The 22570-nt window shown below is 39.5% G+C and overlaps 1 protein-coding gene across 7 annotated transcripts in view; it reads right to left on the bottom strand.

Annotated features, from left to right (window-relative positions):
* Positions 1 to 22570, bottom strand: part of LOC101273575 (dihydrodiol dehydrogenase 3) — a 42081-nt gene that overhangs the window by 6212 nt on the left and 13299 nt on the right. For 3 of the 7 annotated variants that reach the window (XM_049705301.1, XM_033409092.2, XM_033409096.2), the window contains 8 exons: positions 12923 to 12960; positions 9231 to 9398; positions 8265 to 8381; positions 7029 to 7106; positions 6170 to 6292; positions 3506 to 3615; positions 2415 to 2580; positions 5 to 87 (listed from right to left, as the gene is read on the bottom strand). In XM_049705301.1, coding sequence (XP_049561258.1) covers positions 5 to 87; positions 2415 to 2580; positions 3506 to 3615; positions 6170 to 6292; positions 7029 to 7106; positions 8265 to 8381; positions 9231 to 9398; positions 12923 to 12960 — 883 coding nt within the window. Of the gene's footprint in view, positions 1 to 4; positions 88 to 2414; positions 2581 to 3505; positions 3616 to 6169; positions 6293 to 7028; positions 7107 to 8264; positions 8382 to 9230; positions 9399 to 11721; positions 12876 to 12922; positions 12961 to 22570 lie in introns of those variants that run through there. The other 4 variants (XM_033409093.2, XM_033409095.2, XM_004281682.3 and 1 more) reach the window with 4 other exon arrangements.

The raw sequence follows: 22570 nt of genomic DNA, 5'->3' as shown, positions 1-22570 counted from the left end.
TTACAAGAGTAAATCATAATATCGTACATTACTGTTGAGACCATCAATTGCTTTCATGTCTTCTGGAGTTAATTCAAAATCGAGAACCTGGAAGGAAGGGAAGAATCATATTAACCTCTTCCCCGAGGAGTTGGCCTCCCCCTGGGAACTGGAGGACTTTCCAGCTGGATGGAGGCAAGAAGAGAGTACAGGGAAGACTCGCCTGTCCTCAGCTTCCAAGTGAACCAGCCTGGGAACGCTTCTGCGGGGTTCTCCACCTCTCCTTCCCACTCCCTCTCCTTTTCTGCTCCATTTCACACACACACACACACACACACACACACACACACACAGCTTGCAAGGCATCAATCCCAAATCTTTCTAAGTGAATTACTTGTGAGAGAAAACAAACAAAAATCTTTTTCCAGACAAAGGGGCAGTTGGACAACCTGGAGAAAATACTCGTACTTGACCAAACATTACACTGATTTTTCATTCCCAGCACCCCTAAGTATGACACAGCTTTGAGCTTAAGCAAGTATTGGAAGGAGAACCCCCTGCCGTGAAAACCTATCCAAGAAGCCCATATCAAACTTACTCATTCTCTATGAATAAATTGAACAAAAAAGATTATGTAAATGCCTTTGTAGAGAAAGTTATGAAATGTATTTAAAATATTAAAGAACACCTAAATAATTAGAAATTCGTATCATAGTCATGGAATGGAAATCTCAATCTTAAAAAGAAATCAGTTTTCTCTAAAGTGATCTAGTGTTTCAATGCAACATGAACCAAAGACTTAAAGATTTTTTCTTTTGTAGAAGTTGGTAAAGTGATACTAAATTTTATATAAAAGAACAGCTAGTCAAGAGCAGCCAAGACATCCTTAAGGAAGAAAAATATACCATTCTTCAAAGCAAGACTTATTTTCCACTACAATAAGACAGTGCAGCAAAGTAAATAGCTAACTAGAAGAAAGAGGCCAGAAATGTACTTATGGACACTTGATACACAACAGAGTTGACAATGAAAATCTGTGGGAAAATATGGACATTAGGTTTCTATTTAAGTATATGTATATATATCCATTTTCATGTCATATTAGAAAATCAGTTCCAGGTGTATTACAGGGCTAAATTTGAATGGAAAGACAGAAACAAATTTTCAGGGTAATATTTCCCTGCCCCTTGAATTGGCCTGACCTGTAATTTGCACTGGACAATGAAATTTGCCAGAAGAAGTGGCGAGTCAGTTCTGAGCCTAGACATGACAAGGATTTTTTTTCCCACTCATTGCCTTGGTATCATACCACTGTGCTGAGATGAAGACCAGGGTAGTGGCCACAGTCTAGCCGACTATACATGAAAAACCGTATGGAGAAGAGGGCTGGCTCCTCTGACAACATCCAAATCCACCTGCTAAAGCAGCACTGCCTAGCTGCTCTGCATTTGACTGCAAAGACAAGAGAGGGCCCAGCCAAGGAGAGAACAGCTTAGCTGAATGAAGGCTAATTGTCATACCACAGAATCATGAGATGCGTAAATGATTTCTGCATTAAACCCCTTAATGGGGGCGAGTTTGCTGTACAGCTATGGCTAACAGTATAATAATCATCTCATACATATAAATCAAAAGACAACCTAATAAAAATGGACAAAGTCTTGAACAGGAACTTCACAAAGGCAGAAACTCAGGGAGATTAGAAGTATGAAAATGAAACTACGTTACTATTCAGAGGAATGCAAAATAAAACCATGATGACATGGAGGTTGAAGATCACTGCTGTAATCTGTGTGCTCCCCAAATTCATATGTTGGAAAACCCACTTCTACTGTAATGATATTAGAAAGTGGGACCTTGGAGTGGTGGTTAGGTCATGATGGTGAAGGCTTCATGAATTTGATTTAAATAATATCATATAAGAGACTCTGAGAGCTCCGTTGCCCCCCACTACATTAAGATACAAGGAGAAGCCTGTAACCTGGAAGAGGGCCCTCACACGACCACACAGGCACCCTGATCACAGACCTCCAGCTTTCAGAACAGTGAGAAACAAATTTCAGTTGTTTCTAAACCACCCAATCTGTGGTATTTTGTTATAGCAGCCCAACTGTCTAAGAAAATCACAATTCAATTTCGTCAACTGAGAATAAAGAAAATAAGATATCACTTGCAGGGTGACAGAATAAATTGCAGATGTAATGCTGGAACTAAAATCTCCATTTTCTGTCCAATCTTAATCCTATCCAGCCATGCCACCTCTCCTGTTGCCACAGTAGGAGGAGAAAACCATTAGGAATATACATAAGGCATACGTGCATGATAAATAACAGATAAATCATCTTGGCCCAAAGATAGTCTTGAGAGCTGGACAAAGAATGACCCTCGTGAAGGATATTATTTAGAACCCCTGTGCCCACAGCCCCACTCATCACCTGCATGTTCTCTTTGATCCGCTTCTTATTGTAACTCTTGGCCAGGACCACAACCCCACGTTGCATCTGGTAGCGAAGGGCAATCAGTGCTGGGGTTTGCTTGTGTTTTTTTGCAATGGCACAAAGAACTGGGTCCTCCAAGAGAACTGGGTAGCTCGGGTTCACCCTGGAAGGAAATTCGGAAATGCTGAAGATCTGAGACTGAGTATTCAGTTTGTTAGGAGGCTTCCCAAACAGACCAAGTAGGTCCACTCTAGGCCACTGCTTCTCAAAATGTGGTCCATGGACCAACAGCATCAGTATCACCTGGGACCTTGTTAGAAATGCAAATTCCATGGCTTAACTGCAGACAAACTGAATCAGAAACTCAATTGTGGCACCTGGCAATCTTTGTTTACAAAGCTCTCCAGGTCATTTGGATGCATGATTGAGTTGAGATCAATGCTTCCACAATCATGTTTTTTTTCTGTTTTACATCTCAGTGGCTGTTTTTATTCTCCAATCACAGCCCCAGAGTAAGTACAAGAGCATGAAAGGAGAAAGAGAAGGAAAAGACTGGGATATTTTTTAGTTTAATTTTCTCAGGTATTGATAAAAATTGAGTAGTCTCAAAATGAGAACTATTCATTTCATCATTACTTACAGTGTGCAATACTTCTACAGATGTTTACAAAAATGGTTCAAATTGTAATTTTTTGGATCATGATAGACCTGGGAGTTATATGTTATTATCCTGATTTTATACATAAGGTAAGTGAAGCCTGGAGAGTCTATTACTAGTAATGTGTTCCTTAGGTAATAGATAAGTAAATCATGACTTAAGCTTATGTCTTAGGTCTCAGCTGGGGGATTATATACAGATTTTAATATAGACACATGTTATTGATCAATCTACAACAGGACACATATAATATAAGAAAATTGGCTGGGTGATGGGAAGACAAAAGAGAAGGATTCCTTCCATCCTCCCCTTTCTCCCCCAAGCAAGTTGAGAGTTATCTCCAGAGCACTGAGCACGGTATGACTAAAAATATTTCATCAAAAACTGAATTTTAGGTAAACTCTCCATTGTCTTCATTAGGGTTCATTACCAATCTTTTAATCGTTGGGATCCCAGAGCACCATAGGCAACAAGAACAATATCGTTTGACTTGCAGAAGTCCAACAGTTTGCTCTGATTGAGATAAGGATGACATTCCACCTGTAGAAGGCCAACATAGAAGAGTTTCAGATTATATGAAATGATAATGTAAATATGACAGAGAAATGTTAGAAGTTAAAAAAATCTAAAGAAAAAAACTGTGTAACATTAAATTTAAACTGGAAGTATCAACATCAAATAATGATTTTTTAAAAAAAAAATACATTTTATATCTCTGTCCCTGAAAAGGTAAAAAATAATGACATTCCTGAGAACAAGTAACTCTAGGGACCAGATCTCAATTACTAAACACACTACCAAGAGACACGCCTAATTCCAGATCTGAGACAGAAAAACACCTGTTGAGTCTTGGACATCAAATTTTGCAAAGAATTTGCTCCAAGACTCATGAAGAAATGTCTGAAGCACTAAAAGAACCAGTTTGATGGGGATCCCACTGGAGACATTTGGGTAGATTTGAGCATCAAAAGGAATAATGAATAAAAGCAAATGTAACACTGAGAGTAAATAAAAATCCCTGAGTCCCAAGTGATGAAAGAGAGAAAGAACAAAAATATTTGCCTCCACTGATGGTGATTATTACAATAAATCCTTTCTCAGAAACTGAGAATTAAGGGGAAGGAGTTAAGTTTTTACCCTGTCTTATAGGAATAAGGTATTTTATGCTGACTTAATGACAGAATTTTGTTTTTGCAATAAAATGTCAGGTAAGAAGATCAAAAAGAGTATTTAAGTTGAAAATATTGAAAAACATCCCAATGAAATAACTAATTCCGGTGAAAGTCATTGATGGATTCTCAACCATTATGTGAAAATTTGGGGAGAATCTAACTTCCCCAGATGACTAGGTAATTTCAACAGGGAAAATACACATTTCCAAACAAAAAATCTAGCTACCACTAGCTTTACCAGCAGAACAAAAGTGCCATGATTCACAGTGGGACAAGCTGTCATCACGTGCTTCCTACTGGGGTGCATTTGAAGGGCACAGCATGCAAAGGACGTGTTCTTGTCAAAATGTTTAACCTTAAGGTAGGAAGGAGTTCAGATCTATCTACTCATTTACAGGAATTGAGAATAGAGAAACAAATTAACTAACATCACAAGATGATAGTCTGATAAATCTATTATATTTGTCAAAAACCTGTCTGGATATCATGGTTAAAAAAAATGATTGAGTGACCACCATGCTAGGTTAAAAGAGCTTGAGAAACATGTCTCAAAGTGATATGTGAATTACAATGAGATTCAAGTCAACAAAATATTACATACATAAATATATATACATATATATATATATACATCTGGCAGTGTGGCAAAATGTGAAAAATTTTGCATACAAGAGGGAAAATGGATGTTCTCTATCATACCCTTAACTTTGCTAATATCTGAAAATTTTCACAATGAAAACTTAGAGGCAAAATTAGTGCTAAAATCACATTAATTTTTAAATTTTTGTAATTGAAAATGTTGATGCTGTATATAGATATACATAAATCTTGAATTTTACAAGCTACTTTTTCTGTAGAAGACTCTTATTCCTTGACTTCAGGTTGTACTTGTGGACATTACATTATATGAAATACAACAGTCACAGAAAAACAAATATTAATATCTAAACTGGTCAAACTCATAGAATTAAAGAGTAGAGTGATGGTTGTCAGGGTCTGGGAGCAAGGAGAAATCGGAAGTTTCTAAACATGGGTGTGAAGTCTATTACTCAAGATGACTAAATTCTAGAGATATGCTGTACGGCGTTGTCCCTGCAGTTAACAATATTGCATTACATTGTATTGTAATACTTAAAATTTAAGAGGACGAATCTCTTATTAAGTTTTCTCACCACAGAAAAGTAAAAATACAACAAAAAATATATCAGCAAAGGATCAAACAGAGAAAAAATGTGCTTAAACATTTAATTTTAAGGTAGAAATCAATGGGAGAACCATACCAAGACCAAGTAAATCACAAGGTCTGCTCTAATTCCTGAGTGACTATTTCATCTACTGTTAGTGTCACCATAAGACATTAACTTCACGCTCTAACCTGGATGAATTTCATAGTCTCCAGCAAATTTTTCTGTACTATGCTTCCTGTTGAAGATCTCTAAAAGCTGAGACACTAAGACTAAGGACTCAGGCATCTGAACCCCACACAAACTCTTAAAACCTCAATGAGATCTCATTTTCGCTCTTTATTTGCTTTTCATTCCATGTATTCATGGCCTTCCTACCTGTACACAGTTCCCTCCAAGGCACTTTCACCATCCAATTTCTGGTCATCCTTTACAGCTCAGGGAAATGCCATCTTCCTCTGGGTAACTATTCTAACCCTCCTTTATCTCCTTTAACTTCCCTAAATTCCTACCCACAATTTAGCAGGAAGCCCTCCCCATCTTTTCCACCAAGACTTTATCACACAGAGATACCATTCTGGGTTCTATTCACACCCTTCCAGACAGAGGCTCTGCTCTCTAGAATCTTCTGTCCCACAAAGGTAGGATGAATAGGAGGGGAAGACAAATAGACATCTGGCTCTACTACAGGAAGGAGGTTATGAAGAGCAGAAAGGAGAGGAGACGGAGGCTGCTCACCTGGTTGCAGACGGGCTTGTACTTGAGCCCCGGCTTGTTCAGGATCTTCTCCAGCTGTTTGCGGTTAAAGTTGGACACCCCGATGGACTTGGCTAGTCCTGCGTCCTTACACTTCTCCAGGGCCTGGGGGTGGGGGGTAAGGGGTGGTGAACATGATTTGCAATGGGCTATAGAGCAAGAATAAATGCTGAAAAAATGCTAACAGGGTCACCTGTCAAGAATTAGCATGGATTATCAAGAAGAAAAGAGGGGAAGAAGGTTGTGACACAAGAATAAGAATTACGGGACTTCCCTGGTGACACAGTGGTTAAGAATCCGCCTGCCAATGCAGAGCACACGAGTTTAAGCCCTGGTCCCGGAAGATCCCACATGCTGCGGAGCAACTAAGCCCGTGCGCCACAACTACTGAGCCTGAACTCTACTGCGAGAGGCACAGAGCCTGCGAGCCACAACTACTGACGCCCACATGTCTACAGCCCATGCTCCACAACAAGAGAAGCCACCACAATGAGAAGCCTGCACACCACAGTGAAGACCAAACGCAGCCATAAATAAATAAATAAATTTATAAAAATAAAATAAAATAAGAATTACTGTCTCTTCCTTTGAAAATCCCAGAAGAAGATATATCACACTGAAGGAAAGAGATGCTTATCTTCACTGTCCCAAATTCTTCTCCGTTCCTCTCTGTGAACCTTTCAGCAATGATTTCGTCTACACCACCCCAGCATAACAGCCCTTTAAAGTTCATGAACTGCTGAATCTGATGGTCCACAACCCATTCTCACAGGTGGAAGAAATGAAGGAGGTTCCCCCTCTCCTGGCTTCCTCCCCTGGGCTCTCTCCTCCACAGACTCACCTCCCAAGTGCGACAGAGATCCACAGTGTCAAATATCATTTTTCCATTTTCATCTTTGGGAAAAAGTTCCTCCCCTGGCTGGAATAGAATAGAAGCAGTCATTTTAAATATGTCACTAAATAATTTCCCCACTCTTAACCAGGCTGCCAGGCACATCTAGGACCAGGACACTAAACATCCATGAGGTAGGTGTAGCAACATTCTAGATCTCTTACACTTACTATATGTTTTAATAAATAGAATTTTCCTAGGTCCCAAAAGGGACTCAGAGTGACTTATGTAAAGAATGGCAATAAGTTACATGGCTTTATTTCCAGAAAAAAAGTGCAACCTTGACTTAAGCCTGACAGTCCGATTTCCTTTTCCCTCTGAACATCTGATAGCCCTAGGGCAGGCACATGAATCAGCAAGGCTATTTTTAGGTTAATATGGAATGTGGAAGAGCCAGACGTGCTCTCAAATGTTAATGACCATGAGCCTTGAACTGATCAAGGTTAATTTGCCACCGAAGGAAAATGTTGAGGTAAAAATAAAGCAAACCAAGAGTACTACAAAGTTAAGGGATAGAAAAAAAGGAGACATTTCTGAAGAGTACTGCAAATCCTTAAATCTATCCATGGCTGGGACTTCCCATCTACATAGTCCAATAAACTCTTTTGCATAGGGTAGTTTGAGTAGATTTCTGTAACTTCAGATCAAGAGTTCTACATAATGCAGTTCTTAATGGCTAAGTGCAGTCTACAAAACTCATTGTGAAGACAGCCAATGGTGTAGGCAAGGTCTCCCAAGTCCCTATAAAGGCTGCTAGGTTTAGACCCACCCAGAGAGAGCACCACCAACTCCGGTCAATTTGAAAGGGTGAAACAGGAGATAAACTTATCATGTTCAAGTGTAAGGCAGCTTCATTGCTCACCACTGCTGCACCAAACTGTGTGTTCATGAAATCCCCAAGAGGCCCGGGACCCTGTGTTGAACGTGTCTATTTTTATTTCCTCAAGTTTTTGAGGCAGAGGATGTGAGATTGTTGAACTCTTTTCTCTTGGAGGCATGGAAAGAAAATTAAGGATTCAAAGAAACCCAATAAAAAGATAATCAGAAATTATGATTTTGGGAATTCTACTCTAGTGTAATCATCCCTACATCTTACTAAGAAAAATCTGAATTCAACCATCCATGCAAGTTGATAGATATTCTCACACAAGAAATAAAATAGACGTGATCATACAAATCGCAAACCTTCAGAGCCGCTGGAAAATGAATAATATAGAGATCAACATAATCCAGTTGAAGATTTTTCAGTGACTTTTCCAAGGCTGGTTGAACGAACTCTGGTCGAAGGAAAGTGGACCAAAGCTGCAGAGGTTAAAGAATGGGAGCTATGTTAAATTAATGCCTTAGGTAATTTTGTTTTTCTTCTTTCACCTAAAAATTAGACATTTTTCCTGATTAGAAACAGATGACCACAGAGGAAAACCACTCTGTTTCTTTTTCAGTTCCATTTTTGATCTAACCAACCCAAGTAAATTTTATTATTTGATTGATTTTATCATCAGTACATCATTCACAATAAAAAGAAATGATCCAAGAAATAAATGTATTATCAAATAATTACCATACTCATTATCTGAATTATGTTTGATAGAGTTTAAAAGCAGTTTACAGACTTAATCTAATTCTATCAAAGAATCAATCCTCTCAGGAATTAGTATCTGTTTGTTTACATAACTGTAGGAAAAGTGCTTTGAACATATTAATATGAGCAGAACATAATTCAAGACACTTTTGCTAGAGCTTGTGTAATATACAAACTGCCTCTCCTATTGCTCTCTCTCACTGATGGACGTAAGAACTGAGATTTAGAACTTGAAGAAATTTTAGAAAGTCCCCTAGATGATAAGGAAAGCTATAATCTGATCACAGTTCTGGCTGATTCATTAGCCCGTATGAAATAACACAGCTCTGGTCTAGGCTCAGAGAAGTAAAGTGACTTTACTTTAAAATTAAAATTTGAACACAGCAATGATGAGAATGCCATCATCACTCTCATTTTCTTTTTGGATACCAGATTTAATATACAAATATGTGTGAAAAGTTATACCGATAAGCACAGTTCACCAAACAACTACTGGTCCTATTATATAATTGTCACCTGTGCACAATCACGTTGCACACATGTGCACACTCACACAACACACACAGCACCTTTGAAGTGTAGAATATGTCTTCTCTCTTCACAGTGCCATCTGCAATCTTGCTGCGAATGGCCTGTCCAACCTGCTCTTCATTTTGGTACAAATGAGCACAGTCAATATGGCGGAACCCAACATCAATAGCAAATTTGGTGACCTCCAGGGCTTCACTTTTAGGAACCTACATAAGCAACAAAGGTAGTAGTTGGATATCCACAGGATTAAGAGATTGCTAAGACACAAGCTTTGATCTTCCCAAGAATCAACTTTTCTTCATGCCTTTGGTTAGTTCTGCATGTGTGGTGATGAACGCATAACAGTTTCTCTCAATGTTCCTGGTAAGTAATTAAAGTTGGACATCCAGGAAGTCCTTCAATCCCAGGCAATCACTGGTTCATCACTGACATTAGAGGTCCCCAAGACCACCTCCAGTTTCAGTGATTTTCTGGAGGAACTCATAAGACTGAGCATAAAGTTGTAGTCATGGATATGATTTATACAGTGAGATATTTTAAGCAAAGTCAACAAAGGTATAATGTTCATGGTACAAAGCATCAAGAAACAAGATGAATGCTTCTGAGAGTCCTCTGTCTACCAGTGTAGCCACACAGAACACACCAGATAAAAACCGTATCTATTCAAGTTGTACAAAGTGATGTTTTCATATAAGTATCTATTGTGAAATGATTTACCAAAATCAAGCTAGTTAACAGATCCATCACCTCACACAGCTAACTTTTGGTTGTGGTGAGAATACTTAAGATCTACTCTCTTAGCAAATCTCAAGAATATAACCCATTATTATTAACTATAGTCACCATGTTGTACATTAGGTCTCAAGAACTTATTCATCTTATAACTGAAGGTTTGTACCCTTTGACCAATATCTTTATATTTTTCCCAGCCACGGCCCCAGCTTCTGGTCACCATGCCTCTATGCTTCTATGAGTTTGATTTTTCTGCTTCTATGAGTTTGATTTTTTAAGATTCTACCCATAAAGAGATCATGCAGTATTTGTCTTTCTATGTCTGGCTTATCTCACTTAGCTTAACGTTCTCTGGGTTCATCCATGTTGTTGCAAATGGCAGGATAACTTCTTTTATAAGGCTGAATAATATTCCATTTCTTTTTATGTGATTCAGAATCTTTTCTTTTTCAAGGAGGTAGAGACTTGGTTTAACTGCCCTTTGTTGGGTCTAGTCCTGGTTTTCCTTAAATGTACGGGCATTCGGAGATCTACCCAGGAATTAACCAGTGAGCTTCAGGAATAGCCTGGACCCTTCCCTCCCCTCATCGTACTTTATGCTGCAAATTAAACATGCCCTGGGGCTTCCCTCGTGGCGCAGTTGTTAAGAATCTGCCCGCCAACGCAGGGGACACGGGTTGGAGCCCTGATCCGGGCAGTTCCCACATGCCACGGAGCAACTAAGCCTATGTACCACAACTACTGAGCCTGCACTCTAGAGCCCGTGGGCCACAACTACTGAAGCCCACATGCCACAACTACTGAAGCCGGCATGCCACAACTACTGCGGCCGGCGCGCCTAGAGCCTGTGCTCTGCAACAAGAGAAGCCACCACTCGCCACAACTAGAGAAAGCCCACGCGAAGCAAAGAAGACCCAACGCAGCCAAAAATTAATTAATTAAATAAAAATAAATAAATAAGTAAACATGTCCTGTCTTCAATCTCCAAAGTGTCTCTGAATATTTCCTTCTGTTTTATAGATGAAAAAGGTGAGACTCAAAGTTTAAGGACCAGTTCTTTGTCATACAACTATGTACTCCAAAGACAAGATGGACAGCAAACTTTCTGGCTTCCAGTCTAGCAAATTGTCCATTTCGCCCCTCTTACACCCAAGCACTGAAGATTATAGTTTAATAAAAAATATATTACAAAAAAACAAGAATTGAAACCTTGCCCTATAAGACTGTAGCTTATCCCCTCAAGTGATATTATATATTCCATTAGAATAACTTTCCAAGCAGAAACAGAAAAACAAGACAAAACACAGGCGGAGCATTTCTCGTCTGGCACCTAGCAGGCACAACACAGTAGAAAAGCAATTCTCTCCCATTATTTATCATTCACCTCATCTTCAGGACCTTTTACCTCAAATACTTCTTTTCAGAAAGAGGAAAGAGTTCTTGAATGAACGAAACATACAGAGAAACCACACAATTGCAATCACCCTCAAAGCAAAGCAGCTGACAGTCAGTGATCTTGATGGCTGAGTTTCACCTCTTCTGCCAAGCTGGGAAAGAGACAGACACTGGAGGGAAACCCAGAGTCATCGGTAGGTGACCACAGCTTCAAACCCTGATGCCGAGGGAAGACTGAATGCTTCCTCCCCTTTCATAGGGGTTGGTTCTAGCCTGGTTAGTAGAACCAAGTGACCCTCCCAGAGTCGCACAGGAACTCAATAACTTGACAATCTAAGTCTACTTCCACTCACGTTACATCCATTTTCTTTTCTAACCTTAACCCCAACCCACAAATGTTACCTCCTCAGGGGCATAGGTTCCAAATCCCAGAATGGGAACGAAGTGGCCATCATTAAGTTCCAGACACTGGCATTTGGGGTCCATTGCCTGTTGCTCCTCTGACTAAGCAGACTCTGATTTTTTCTTCTGCCCTCACAGGCTGTGAATAACAGGAAGGTAACACCCCAACTGTACTGACCAATGTTAGCAGAAATATTGCAGGAGGAGCATGATTAAATCAGTAGCCATGGAGCAAGGAATATTTGAAGGCAATTAACTTGTTTGGGTTTTTTATCAGAATAATATTAAGTATTGTATAATGATTAATAAATCACTAATTGCTTGGAAATATTTTACCTCATATTTTTAATAAGTAAATTTACAATTCTGGATCCACTTACATTACTGTAAATTATTGCATGGGATTTGCTGAGCAATTATTGACCATATGTTAAGACTAGAAACCTCCACATACCAATCTTTTTGGTTTTTCTAATTATGAAGCCCAATCTTGACCAAACGTCAGTTGAAACAATTAACTATATTACAGCACACACACACACACACACACACACAATCACACAACTTAAAGGAGTGACTAATAAGCATTTTTCAAAATGTCAGCACTTAATAAAGAATGAAAACATCAAATGAAAATAAATTTGCCTTTTGACATTTCCCACCAGCAAAATTATTTTGCTTACGGATGGGGGTGAAATCCTGAAAATGATACCAAAATCAGACATTCTAGCAAAGTGCTTATGGGAGGTTAATTATTAATAGTTTTTACTGTGTGCTGTATGCAAGCAGAATCTTTGTTCATACATTTTACCTAGTTAGAGAACTTCTGAAAATTGTCATGATGTAAATGATACTTTATATAATTTATTATCTTGCTCAACATTATCCATAAAAGAAAAATCTGTAAACAAGTTAAATTATAATAAAATTGGGAGGAGTTAGGGAAATCGTGAAACATTGATACAAGGGAATGTTGTGAAGCCAATTAAAATTTAACATGTAGATTAATGTCACCTAAATGGTGAGGTAGGAAGTGCTGAATTCTCTCATGGAAACATAAGGAAAAAAACAGAATCTTGCTATAAAACCTCATAGACGTTCTGGAAAACAGTCAAACAAAAACCTAGAGCAACATAGTGAACACCCAATTAGGAAAAATCCAGAACAGAGTGGTAGGACATTTCATGGTGTTTTTACTCACCTGTACCCTCCTCCTGCCTGGTGCGTTGCAGTCTTGATCTGTAAAGAACAGCAGCTCAGCTCCCAGTCACATCCCTCAGACCAGAATGATCACAGAAAAGCTTATTTGCAATGTCACAACCTATTTGGGGGCTGTCTAAAGACTGGTGTCTGTTTCACCTAACCCTAAGCTTAAACTGAAGGGCAGCTGGAATGGCTCATTACAGCTGCAGGGGGATTATATATGCACAGATGCCAGGGAAAAGGGGTTAAGGGAGGAGACATAGCATAGACCACAGAAAACCCTGAGTAGAACTGGGGTGTGGATTTGGGGGACAGTAAGGCATTCATGTATTCAGGAGAATCAAAAAGCCACACAGATACCAGGCAAGATGCAGAGTCAGAAAAGAACTGAGTAGCCCTTTAGCTTTCCTGTTGGGCTGATCCCAAGACTAGGAGCATGCCAAGCTAATTAGTGAAGGACAGTCATGGCATGGGACAAATCTGCAACGAGTGGGTATTTGCTTGTTGTTTCAGGTGCCCAATTGTAAACACACACACAGAGACACACACACAGAGACACATACACACACACACACACACACACACACACACACACACGGCATACAAGAGAGAAAGGAAGGAAGGAAGGAAGGAAGGAAGGAAGGAAGGAAAGAAAGAAAGAAAAAGAAAGAAAGATAGAAAGGGGGAAACATGGTCCATGAAAGGAAGAAAATAAATTGGCAGAAACTGCACCTGAACAATCACAGGTATTAAACTTAGTACACAATGAGTTTTAAAACCACTGCTTGGGGAGGAGATCCAGATGGCAGAGCAAGAGGATGCTGAACTCACCTCCCCCATGAGCACATCAATATTACATCTACATATGGAGCGATTATCACTGAAAACACACTGGGGACCAGCAGGAAGGTTCTTACACAGCCAAGACTGTAAAGAAACATCCACATAGAGTTGGGTGCGAAGGGAAGAGAAGCAATCAGATCAGGACTTGTGCCCTGAGGAGAGACACAGAAGAGGAGAGAGATTACAGGGATTCGGTCTCGGAGAGCCTCCCTGGAGAGTGAGCCATTGAAACCACATACTGGGCACCACAGCCCTGGGGCCCACCACCAGGAAGTGGAGTCCCTGTAGCTGGTGTGAAAACCAGTGGGACTAACAGGAGGGCTGTAAGAAACCTAGACTCTCCTCTTGAAAAAGACGCACACACTTGCTTGCTCCTGGGAACTAAGCAGAGGAAGCAGATTGAAACAGCCCAGGACTCTACCAGTTTACTGTGACAGCCCCAGGGTGCACCCTGGCCCAGGCCAATGCCCACGCCAATGCCCACTTCAGCACCTCTGGCTCCAGGTCAGCTCCTACTAAGGCAAGGGCTGCCAGTGCTGGGGACAGTGTGCAGTTGTGGAGGACAGAGCTGGCTCAGGCCAGCATGACATCTGAACAGGGCAAGGGTGGCCATTACTGCCATTGGTAAAGGTGGCAGATCAGAAGTGTTCTGGAGCTCTGACGGGTGTTCCAGGATTGCACCAGCATGCACGGCAGCCTACACCAGGTGCCTGCTCCAACCTGTCTTCCTCCAGCACTGCTCCCCTCTTGGGCAAAGGTACCAGTGCTGGTGGGGCAGGCAGGGAGAGGGTGCACACTTAAAGGGAATGTAACCAGTTTGGGCCCAGCCCTCAGGGCTTCTGCTCCAGCACCTTGGGACCTAGCCTGGCCCAATACGATGGTGCCAGCCACTGAGCATAGGAAAAACCCCGGCTCAGACTTGTCTCTGACTTTAGCCTCCCCCGTCCCACCTCCCACCCAGGTGATAGCTGCCAGCACAACCTGGGGAAAGGTGTGACCCGTGCTCACTTCAGCTCCAGCTCTCCCACCAAAGCCTCGAGGGTTGGGACTTCCCTGGTGGCTCAGTGGTTAAGAATCCTCCTGCCAATGCAGGGGACACAGGTTCGAGCCCTGGTCCAGGAAGATCCCACAAGTCATGGAGCAGCTAAGCCCATGCGCCACAACTACTGAGCCTGTGCTCTAGAGCCCACGAGCCATAACTACTGAACCTACATGCCACAACTACTGAAGCCCACGCACCTAGAGCCCCTGCTCCACAGCAAGAAAAGCCACCACAATGAGAAGCACGTGCATGCAAGGAAAAGTAGCTCCCTCTCACTGCAACTAGAGAAAGCCCACGTGCAGCAAAGAAGACCCAATGCAGCCAAAAATAAATAAATTTATTTATTTATTTATTTTGAAAAAAAAAGCCTCTAGGGTTGCTTCCACACAAGCACACCCTTTCAAGACAGGGATAGGTAACTGTTTCACCTAATTTCATAGAGATGGAGAAAGTTAAGCAAAATGAGACGACAAAGGAATTTGTTTCAAATGAAAGAATAAGAAAAAAACACCTGAAAAAAATAGCTAATGAAACAGATAAATAACTTACCAAAATAGTTTACCACAGTTCAAAGCATTAGTAATAAGAATGCTAACTGAACTAGGGAAAAGAGTAGATTAACACAGTGAGAATGTTAACAAGTAACTAGAAAATATTTTAAAAAATAACCAGTCAGAACTGAAGAATACAATAATTAAGGTGAAAAACACATTAGATGGAATTAATAGCAGATTATGTGATATGGAAGAATTCATAAGTGATCTGGAAGATAGAATTATGGAAATCGTGCAATAAAAACAGCAAAAAGAAAAACAAATTTTAAAAAACAGATCAGTTTAAAGGACCTCTGGGACAACATCAGGTATACTAACATTCACATTGTAGGGGTCCCAAAAGTAGGAGAGAGAAAGTAGCAGAAAGTGTATTTGATGAAATTATGGCAAAAAATTTCCTGAACCTGAAAACGGGAAAAGCTACCCAGGTGCAGGGAGCACAGAGAGTCCCAAACAAGATAAAACCAATGAGGTCCACACCAAGACATATCATAATTAAAACGGCAAAACTTAAAGAGAGAATTCTAAAGACAGCAAGAGAAAAACGAGTCACATACAAGGAAAACTCTATCGGGCAATCAACTGATTTTTCTGTAGAAACTATGTAGGCAGAAGGGTATGGCATGATGTATTTAAAGTGCTGAAAGGGAAAACCCTACAACCTAGAATAATGGGGAATATACCCAATATTTTATAATAACTTTATATGGAGTATAATCTATAAAAATAACAAATCACTCTGTTGTACATCTGAAATAATATAATATAATAAGTCAACTATATTTCAATGAAAAAGATAAGGATGTTTGTTTCTCCTGATCATTAAAGTTATACAGGCAAATTACAGAAATTTGGGGGAAAAAAAGGAAAGGATAGAGAATAAAGATAACCTGTAACTAGCCCATTACATTTAACGTTTGGTACATTTTCCTTCATGATTTTCCTTTACAAATGTGTGAGTTTCTATTTTATTTAAACATCAAAATAATCTTCAACATACAAATTGTATACTTTCCTTTGACCTAACAGAAGTATTTTCTGAAGCTATCAAATATTATTTTAAAAATCCAGTATTATACTTTGCTTGTTTTAAGTAGTGTATCATATTCATTATTTTAATTTCTTCATCATTTGTCTATTCTTTAGCATTTTGATTAGTTCTTGCATATTTTGCCATTCTTTCATTGATTCATTCAGCAAAATTTTATTGAAAATTTTTATGTGCCAGACATTGTTTTATCAATAAATAATGTAGACAGAAATAAATTATTGTTAAATGCCTTGAGTTTATAGTCTAGTGGAGGATGAAGGCTACTAATGAAATCAGGAGTCAGCTGTTAGAAGTGGGTAAGTGCCCCTTGGGAGATAACGTTGCACAGTTTTTCGCATTTCTGTACACCCAGTAAGCAGAGGCACTGACTACCCTTCATCCCACATTAATTTTTTCAGGACATTTGTACAGTGAACAGTCTTGCAATATAGAGATCGTGGCTCCATCCAGAGAAATGGAAGGTGTGTTTACTGTCCAGTAATATAAAGAAAATATCTCCCTCCAGAGAAAGGGCAGGGATGCTGAGTGCCCACTATACTTGATCCAGGGGCCCTAGACTCAAGCCTTTTCTCCTATAACTCAACTCACTGCATGTTCAGGTATCACCTGGCCCCTTCACTTCAACCTTTAGAAATAGGGGCTCAAGGAACTAGCACAACAAACTTTGTCGTAGTGAACATTTCCGCAATATATACATACACCAAATCATCACATCGTAAACCTTAAGACTATACAACGTTATATGTCAATTATGTCTCAACAAAGCTGGAAAACGATACTCTTATTTTGGTTACAGCAATTGTTGTGAGTAATAGACAGTCTTCCCTCTACCAGCGTCGTGAAACCAGGGCAAACTGATTTGTTAGCTCACAAATTAGGTTGATATCTTATATTCTTCATGACTCTTGAAAGAATGCAATATAAATGAGCCAAAGATTAGAAGAGGGCAAAGGTTAGAAAATAGCTCACTACATCAAGGATGTTAACCTTCTTATAAAGAGGGAATTGGTATTGCTATTAAATTGCTATCAGCAACACTGTAATTGCTGTTGAGTGTGTCTGGATATTAAAATTCCACAACATTCTGACTGGACACCTGCCATTTGAATGAGTGTCTTCAGTGGTGCAGAAGTCAGGGGAGCTGAATACTCAGAGGACTGACCAAGGAAGAAAAATCATCAGCTGAAATCCAAGTAACATCCACACTCAGAGAGCACACAAGGGAAGGTCAGGCTGTGGAATACCAACTAGTGTATTCTTGGGCCCACAACCATTTGTGATCTCTATAATTGAGCTCATGGGGCAAATTCTGACTGTCCTCAATGTGAGGTAGTCACTGGGGCCACCCAATTTTGGATAACTTCCTCACCAGACATGGAATGATCCTTAGAACATCTAACCTGGTGTCTCTCAATGGCGTCATTGAATGTTGGTGCAGGTGACCCGTTGGGAGAAGAATGGAACTACACCTAGCATGGCAGGATATGTGTGAAATACCAAATATATCTTGCTCACCTGCAGTGTGAATCCAGGTGTGCTACTGGAGCAGGTGGGCTTACCTTAACCATGGGGTGCCCTTGGGAAAAGTTGGAAAATCAGCTCTAGCAGTCTCCCTTCTTGCAATTAATTACCCATTTTCCATAAAGTACAAATGTAATGCAAGAAGATTTCTGCCAATGTTCCCCTTCCCCCCCAAAAAATTATCCACCTTACCCACCCTATTGTCAGATTAAGGGTGGAAGCAGGAAGTAGGAAAGGAGGGATAAATGTGCAAACATCCATATAAGACGGTGTCTCTTGAGGTTTACAAAAATGACAAAAATAATCACCTTCAATGTGGCCTTGGACAAATCAATAACCTCTGTGGTTTCTTTATCTGTAAAATGACTCAATAGTTGAGCTTACTTCATAGGATGTTTGATTCATTGAGAGTGCTTCCTGGTAAATAGTAATCACTCAAAATGTTGGGTAGTATAATTGATGCTGTTGCTCCTATCAATGCTACATTTCCCCTCGAGTATGTCAGCAATTAAAATTATTTTTATTTCTATTTTTTTCTCTACTTCACAGAACTAAGCCATGATCATTTTTCCATGCTTTGGGTTATTATTTGGTTGTTATTTTAATTAATTTCTGAAAAGATAGGAAATGAAAATTTCTTTTTCTCCTTATTTTCTGTAGAACATACAGTTTCTGTGGCAAATAAATTCTGGGGTACATAAAAATGGCATCTCTTTTTTATTATGTTGCATACATGTGACAGTAAATCTGGTGTTTGCTAGACAGTGAGTAACGAAAGAGCTGTCTCACTTGGATCCCACTAGCATTGTTGTGTACATTAGACCGTATCCATGAGGTTAGGATTTTTCCCCATGAGGGAGAACAAAAGATGTTTTAATGATGAGGAACACAGACTTGATTGGAAGCAACTTCAAGAGTTTGTGACCAAATAATAGGATAAATGACATTGAATTTCTGTATTTTTGAGCAATAGTCCTTGATATCTATCTGTTTCTGTTGTGAATGCCAGAATATTGTGTCATGTGAAACCTTTCAGACAACATCTGAAAGAAAATCTCTGTGGTCTGGAAAATAAGAAAAGAGTCTTCTGATGTAGCGTCTTTTCTCCCAGCACAGTTCCAAGCAAGTTTACCCACACACTCGTATAGGCAATTATGTTAAGACTTTTTCATTTCTTTCTCTCCCTCTTTTTTTTTTTTAATAAGGGGTTTTTGTTTTGTTTTGTTTTTTGGTTGCGTTGGGTCTTCGTTGGGGCGAGTGGGGGCTACTCTTGGTTGCGGTGTGTGGGCTTCTCACTGTAGTGGCTTCTTTTGTTGCGGAGCATGAACTCTAGGCACGCAGGCTCAGTAGTTGTGGAGCATGGGCTTAGTTGCTCCATGGCATGTGGGATCTTCCCAGACCAGGGCTCAAACCTGTGTCCCCTGCATTGGCAGGCAGATTCTTAACCACTGTGCCACCAGGGAAATCCTCCCTTCTTTCTCTTTTATATCAACATTTAGACGTTGAGACCTCAAAGCAGTAACCATCTCTTTTCTCTCTGGAGCTGGATTGATCATCATGCAGAGCAGCCAGACCTAAATGGACCAAAGGACCTGGGACAATAAGTGTCTTTGTGGATCCAGTCCCTGATGATCAGGGGGACCCCCGAGACTTGGTTCTGTATCTAAAATACAGTATGTTTTTCAGCTTCCATTTTCCAAAAAAGATCACTTCCAAGAAAAACAAAGAACTGTGTTTTCTTCTTACTCATCTGAATTTGTGGCCAGAAATCATGAACACGATTATGCAAGACTTTTCTAGTTATCAGATCAAGAACAATAGATGTACTTGCTCCAGGACATGAAGAAATTGTTCTCATTGAGGACAGATTGGATGAACACCTAGCAGATGTTGAAATGCATGTTACCTAAGAAGAATTCTTTGAATGCTTTTTTGAGAATCTGAGCATTTTCTTATACAAGAGTATCAACTCCTTCTATAATAAAGATGTTTATTGATGTAACACTTTGTTCCTGTTATGATCTGATGCTTTCACTTATTCTGTGACTGTGATTGGCCTTCAAGTTCCCTCAAACTCTGAGATTCTGTAAATGCAAAAATACAAAGATGAAGAAGAATAGGTAGTGCCTCTGAAATATAGAGGGGAGGGGACAGAAGAAGGAACTGGGGGAAGTGACCAAAACACCTTGGCCACCTTCAGATGGAACTAAGGGTCACCCTGTCCACACATTTACTTTGGTTTTGGATGCACTGTATAGAAAATTGGAGTCAAAGAAAAAAACAGAAGAGTAACAGAGATCACTTCTGAAGGGTGTGGAGAGAATACACCAAACTGCTCGATGTGATGTTTGTGAAACAATGTATTTCCATTCCTATGTGTAGGCTGTTCACACACAGATTGTGAAAAATTCAACCATGTCCAAGTCAACCAGTTGGAAGACACTAGGACTACTTCAAGGTGTAGGTCCAAATGCTCTTAGAAAACTCTTTGAATTCAGTAGGGAAGAGAAACGGTGGTAGTCAAGACAAACTCTGAAGGAAAAGGATATAAAAACCTTAAATTTTGCATCAGTAGGAAGGGATAATCAAAAGATTAATTATGGAAATATTAAGCATGAAAGAGTAAAGGTCACCAAGTAATGTCTGGGATAGTTGAGAAAAGGCGATTTGAGATAAAGTTTTATGGTATTTCCAAGAAGTTCCATTCTATTCAACTTTATCAGACACATGATTTGCAAAGATCTTTTTTCCCATTCTGTGGATTGACTTTTCACTCTTTTGGTAGTTTACCTTGACGCAAAAAAACATTTTGAATTTTGATGAATACTAATTTATGTATTTTTTCTTTTGTTGCCTGTACTTCTGGTGACATATCCAAATCCAATGTCATCAAGCTTTCCCTCTAGTTTTTCTTTTAAGTGTTTCATACATGTACCTTGTATGTTTAGGTCTTTGATGCATTTTGAGATTTGTGTGTGTGTGTGCGCCTGTGTGTGCGTGTGCATGTATGTGTGTGCGTGTACGTGTGTGTGTGTAAGGCAGAGGTCTAACTTCCTTCTTTTGCACGTTGATACGTAGTTTCCTCAGCATTGTTTGTTGAAAGGACTGCACTTTTCCCGTAAATGATCTTGGCAACCTTGTCAAACAACATTAGCTATATTTGAGTTTATTTTTGTATTCTGTTCTATTTCACTGGTCTTTATAGCTGTCTTTACCCACACTATTTTGATGATAGTGGCTTTGTAGTAAGTTATGAAATCTGGAATTGTGAGAAACCCAAATCTGTTCTCTCTTTTTACTTTACTTTTTCTTTTCCAAGACTTGTTTCTTTCTTTTCAAGATTGCTTTGTCTATTCAGGGTCCCTCGAGATTCTGTATGAATTTTAGGGTGAGATTTTCTACTTCTGCAAAAAAATGATGTTGGGATATATATAAAGTTCAATGGAATGTGTAGATCACTTTGGTTCTTATTGTCATCCTAATATGGTCTTTCATTCACAAACATGGTTGTCTTTCCATATCTGTGTCTTTACTTTCTTCAAACAAATTTTTTGGTTATACATTTGTCAACTAAAAAATTATTCACAACCTAAAAGTTGAGAGTTATGTTTTATTCGGCAGAAATTTTTAGGACTTCAAGCCCGGGAGACAGCATCTCAAGTAACCCTGAGAGAACTGTTCCAAGGAAGCAGGGGGAAGCCAGGTTATATAGAAGTTTTGCAACAAAGGGCAGGTAGTCTGAATATCAAAGATAATTGTTAATTAACAAAAACCAGATTATCTCAAGTTAAGGAATTTAGCACTTTTCTATGTATGGGAAGATGCAAGAGTCTGGGCTCACTGAAATCACTCCTTTGCTATGCACCTCAGCTTCTGGGACCAGTATCCTGTGTTTTCACATCCTGAGTTTCCTCAGGGCTCACCTTATGGAGTGGCTGCAGTCTGAAGGCTGCTAGATGGCAGGTATTCTGTTTCCTCCCTGAGTTCCCTCAGGGCTCACCAGCTCACCATAGGCTGTGGCTGCAATCACTGATGACTGTGACTTCCTTTGTTTACTGATATGGCAGGCAATATTCCATTTATCACATTTCTTTTGCCTTTTTGGTTATTTCTAAGTATTTTTTTCGTAATATTTTAAATGGAATTGCTTTTTAAATTTTCTTCTCAGACGGTTCACCGTTAAGGTATAGAAATGTAATTGATTTTTCTGTGTTGATATTGTATCCTACACCTTTGCTGAAATTATTAGTCTAACATTTTCTGTTTTATCTCTACGGATTTCTACACACACGTCATCTCAGAACAGAGGTAATTTTACTTATTTTGATGTAGAGTATTTCTTTTTTGTTTGTTTTCTTATTTTAGCTGGAACTGCCAATTCTATGTTGACTAAGAGTGGCAAAAGCAGGTAAATTTTCGTATTATTTATCTTAACGAGAAATGTTTTCCAGAATGAAGAAGGGGACGAGAGGAAGGGAGGGAGAGAAGAGGACATCTTGAGTTATAAACCAGCATTCTCTTGTGCCACAAGTAAATAATTGCTTTTCTTTCTCCTCACTCATTTGTTAAAGAGACGTGACCCTGTAGAGAGAACAGCAAATATTTGCTCACCAAAGGTCCACCCTTTCGGACCCT

This window comes from Orcinus orca, chromosome 2 (assembly GCF_937001465.1).
Source record: "Orcinus orca chromosome 2, mOrcOrc1.1, whole genome shotgun sequence".
NCBI classification, from domain to species: domain Eukaryota; kingdom Metazoa; phylum Chordata; class Mammalia; order Artiodactyla; family Delphinidae; genus Orcinus; species Orcinus orca.
The sequence above is the reverse complement of the archived record's forward strand: the minus strand, read 5'-3'. Positions and strand labels throughout refer to the sequence as shown.